The 4,913-nt window shown below is 39.4% G+C and overlaps 1 protein-coding gene across 1 annotated transcript; it reads right to left on the bottom strand.

Moving 5' to 3' along the window:
* Positions 1-3,089: 3,089 nt before the first annotated feature.
* On the bottom strand, positions 3,090-4,268 carry LOC109221484 (zinc finger protein ZAT11-like). Its single transcript, XM_019385963.1, has one exon. It carries the CDS (start codon positions 4,121-4,123, stop codon positions 3,620-3,622), a length of 504 nt encoding a protein of 167 aa, XP_019241508.1. The 5' UTR covers positions 4,124-4,268; the 3' UTR covers positions 3,090-3,619.
* Between the last annotated feature and the right edge of the window lie 645 nt (positions 4,269-4,913).

Raw genomic sequence — 4,913 nt, forward strand, 5'->3', positions numbered from 1 at the left:
TGATCTTTTGGATTGATTTGGGTATCTGCAGGTAATGTCCCTTGAGGACGATTGTTCAGTGACATTGAAATCTGGCCCACTTGTACCTCAATATTTTTGATAGCCGCATCATGTGCATCCACCCTTTCATTTATCTTAGCATTGGACCCAATAACCTGCTGCATCATTGCTTCCAGTCTTGCAAACCCGTCTTCCTGTCTTCTTCCATGCTGCTGCTGAGGTGGGTGGTACCCTTGCTGCTGATTGTTGTACCCCTGTGGTCTAGGATACGGTGCCATGTTGTTGGGGGGTCTCATGCCTCCCATGTTTCCGGCGTTATACTGTGGCTGAGGTAGCCTGCACTGCTGCTGAGTCTGCTGACCCCAGTTCTGATTTCCTTGTCTCTGACCCCCATAGTTAGCCACATAGTTCATATCTTCAGGGTGCTGATGATGATGATCATGCTCTGCATTCCAAGGATTACCAATTGGCTGGCTAATACAAGATGTGTACAAGCCCCCATTGGTAGTATCTACTATATGTACCTGTTGCTTCTGCCCTGATTCCTCCACCTTTTTGGTGAGGATGCTCATTTGTGTCAAGAGAGTCGCCATATTTTCAGCCATTGTATTAGAAGGATCAAGAGGCACTGAGTGCACCACTGGAGTGATAGGTGCATTCCTAGTTGTCCATCCCGAATTCTGCGCCATCTTGTCAAGCAAATTCTGACCTTCTCTCCAAGTCTTGCTCAAGAATGCCCCACCAGCAGAGGCATCTACAATATTCTTCATGCTGTCAGACAGTCCCATGTAAAACCATTGTCCCAACATCTGTTCTGGAACACCGTGGTGGGGACACATAACCAACATTCCTTTAAACCTGCCCCATGTCTCGTGTAGTGTCTCCATTGGTTTCTGTTTGAAACTTACGATCTCATCAATTTGTTGAGCAGTTTTGTTGGGCGGGTGGAATTTGTTGTGAAATTGCTTGACTAATTCATCCCAAGTCTCTATAGAGTTTATGGGGAGCGAGTTTAGCCAAACCTGAGCAACTCCTGTCACCGAGAATGGAAACAATAATAGCCTGATTGCTTCCGGAGTCACGTTGGGTTGCCTTTGAGTTTTGCATATAGACAGGAAGTTCTTCAAGTGCTGCTGAGGATCTTCTGTTTGTGTCCCAGAAAAGTGTCCCTTGTTTTGCAACAAGTGTAGCATGTTATTTGTGATCTGGAACAATTCAGCTTGTATTGCGGGCACAACAATGGTAGTGGCCAGATTGTCAGCTGTGGGTTGTGCCCAGTCATATAGTGCACCCTCAGGCACAAGAGGTGCCACTTCTCTGGCATTTAAGCCAACTTGCTCATTCCTGACGTTTCCGTTGGGATCGTTTACGTCTCCCATGTCAATTTCGAATTTGTGTGTTTGTTGGGATTGTTGAAGTCTTTTGTTGGCACGGTTCAATGTCCGGAATGTTTTCTCGGGGTCAGAGAGTCCTTCAAGTAGTTCTCCAGTCCTCGTAGAATTTCTAGGCATACACCTGTGCAACCAGATCAACAACTGTCAAAATTTCAATGGAAAATTGGGTAGAGAGAAAACTGACCACACTAAGAATTTTTGTATTTCTATCAATGGTAATTGATAATTCCGTTAACTCCCCGGCAACGGCGCCAAAATTTGATCACGCCCAACTATACCCTCTAAAAAGGACTCTGCGGACGTTGCAAATATAATCCGAGTATTACGCCCAGGGTCGAATCCACAGAGAGTTAACCTATCAATCACTATCTTTAGACCCACTAAACTCTTCAGAACCAGTTTCCCAGATGTTTGAATTACAGTTGAAGGTCATTTTACTAACTACGATTTGAAGTAAATTAAACAACTGTAAATTAAAATGCTAAGGTTGTAAACAATGATGAGAAGAAGCTAAGGCAATGATTTCCCCTATTGAAGGAATCCCTTCTGTTTGTGCTCATACAAATTTACCAACACATCTCTATCAATCATGAACGCTCATCTTACCGTAAATCTCTCCCGAGTAATCACATAAATATACTAATTGCACTCTCCCGAGATACACTAGCTTACTTTATTTAGCACAATTCACTTTAGATTACACCCAAGGCTTCGTTATCCCTAATCCCGCCTTTAAACCCGCGATTATAGATTCCTCGTATACTTTGGGAGTGGTGTTGTTCAACAATAACCTAAATATGCACTCTTTTCCAAGTTATGCACACTAAATAGGCACAGCTAATTGAGGATCCTGTCAATTAACTACAACAAGCACAAAGTTGAACAAATAGAGATTGAAACTAGCAATTTATATTCACATAAACAAGATGTTCATCCCCCAATAGGTTCCATCAAAGCCTTAGACAAAGGATTTAGCTACTCATGGCTATGGGAAAACAAACTAAGATAGAATTCATCATAACTAGCAATAAAAATCAAAGAAAAGAAGAACTATGTTTTTGGGTATTCTCTCACAACAGTTTTTCTTGCCAAGATACTCTAAAATTCAATACATGCCTCTCTTGGGCGAAGTCTCGTATTTAAAATAGGGTTTAGGTCTAAAAATCCCGTGTTTTACACTTTAGTCCCTGAAGTTTTCTGCTTCCGCCGCGGTTCTGCCGCGGTCGCGGTCAAACCGCGGCCAAATGCCTTCTCTGAATCTCATTTTATCCGCAGCTATCTTCCACCGCGGTTCTACCGCGGTCGCGGTGGAACCGCGGTCAACACAGCTCTCTGAATCTTCAGGCCTATTTTGCGTGGTTTACTTGGGGAATTTCACAGTTGGCCTCTTTTTCTTCATTTTTGACTCAAAAAGTACTCCCTAGCCTTCCCTGGTCATATATCATCTGCAAATCATGAAAAGCACTAATAAGAGCATTTTGTTATCACTTTTATCATCAAAACTATACAAGAAGGTGGTTATTTAAGGCGTGATTATAGTTAAATTCACCTATTATCAAATAACACGACCATATACTCGTTTTGATGTTCACGCCTTGTCTGAACTAAAGCAAATGTAATAGTCAATATTTATGAAAGAAATATGATAGTATGAAATTTTCCACAGCTAATAAATAATACCAAACGCATAGTGTAAACACAATAATCAAGTATATATAACACTATATAAATCATATATTATATATATATATTACATCCAGGCTTATGTATGAATAATCACATACAGTTAACCTTTTTACAATCTTAAATAATCCATCTATAAAACGAAATCCACAAGATTAGAGACTCCTAAATCCCTCGTATAAACGAATAAATAAATCCTTATCTAGAGCAAGATCTATAACAAGAAAATAGAAAGAAAACTAATTAAAAACCTACCATGTAATTGTTTACATATGATTTAGAGTTTATGCTACACTGATAGTGTATACAACAAAAAATAAAACAAAAAAGGCAGCCCGATGAACAAGGCATCGCGTGTCCAAGCAAGGCCCGAGGAACGGCCACACCCTAAGAGGTGTGATGTAGACGGCCTAACCTAATGCAACATTAGTGGCTGCTTCCGTGGCTCGAACCAATGACCTACGGGTCATATTGAGACAACTTTACCCTTGCTCCGAGGCTCCCCTTCGTTTATAACATGAACTTTAGACTAGTGATTATAATCACAAGAAGCAATCAACTACAGGAGATGATTTCCCCAACTTGAACTCTAAATCATTCTCCAAAGGGGTCAAGTTCAAATCCAAACATAAAACTCTCGGACTATTTGATTTCTTTACAACATGAGAAACTTGAATATTATTTTCATTCAACATAGCCCTATGCCTTCTCATATGCCCACCTAAAGCTTGACCAATAGGAAATTCAAGCCCACATATTGAACACTCATGTGTTTTTGGTTTAGGAGGAGAAGTTGACAACTGATGAAAGTTCAATTCTCCCATTAATCTTGGCTTCTTATGACTTGCCCTATGACCACCAAGAGCTTGGAATGAAGAAAATTGTCTATTGCAAGTTTTACACTCGAAAACTCGATTAGGAGAGTTGTTCAATGTGTCAAAATGATTTGCTTGGCGAGAGAGAAGCATCAAGTAATTAGCCATGGTTGTAATGGTATCAAGATCACTTTCTCTTTCTCTCTTTATTGGTAGAACCACCATTTTCATGCAAATGTTTGAGAAATGGTACGTACTTTTGTTTCTTTTGTGGGTTTTTTTGGTTGAATATGGGTGTGGACGAGGGGTTTTTTGTTAACTTTTGTAGGAAGAAGAGAGAATGAAATATTGTTTTAGGTTCTTGTGGGGGGAATTAGGTTATTTATTTATAAGGGTTTTTAGTTTGATTAGTTTGACTAGGATTAGTTGAATTTTTTGTCATGACTAAATTGGGCGTGTACTTTCTTGTGGGATAAGTTATATACACTTCTTTATCTGTTTAGGAAATGACAGTGGGGCTTTTAATCTAAAAGGAGTATGCAGTAGTTTTGCTAACTTGAACTAGTGGTTTTATTCGGTGGCGGAGCTAAGAATTTTACTAAGGGATTCAAGAAATTAAAAAGTAAATATGCAAAGTAGCCAAGGAGATTTCAACATCTCTTATATAGACGCAAAAAAGATTTAACTTTATATACGTAACCTCTATCCGTATTAAATATGGTGCGGGTCGAATATTTATTAATTTTTGTATTTTCTATTTTTTACCCTCTGATATCTAACCCAACCAGCCTATTTGCGACCCCTAAGGTAGACATCATGGATCACGCAAGCGTGACAATGTGGCTTAGCGAATACTACTAATCTCCTTGCCAAAAGAAAAAAAGAAAAAAAAAACTATATAACAATAATAATAGTATTAGTCTCCTACTTGTACTAGCAATTTGCATAAATAAAGTCGTGAGTTGACTAGCGAACCAACATGTTACATGACGATATATATTTACGTAAATTCGTGGCACCT

The sequence above is a fragment of the Nicotiana attenuata genome, unplaced genomic scaffold (genome assembly GCF_001879085.1).
Source record: "Nicotiana attenuata strain UT unplaced genomic scaffold, NIATTr2, whole genome shotgun sequence".
NCBI classification, from domain to species: domain Eukaryota; kingdom Viridiplantae; phylum Streptophyta; class Magnoliopsida; order Solanales; family Solanaceae; genus Nicotiana; species Nicotiana attenuata.

Bases quoted from the DNA above. Each gene is read 5' to 3' on its own strand.
- LOC109221484 (XM_019385963.1), bottom strand. From the start codon at position 4,123: ATGAAAATGGTGGTTCTACCAATAAAGAGAGAAAGAGAAAGTGATCTT.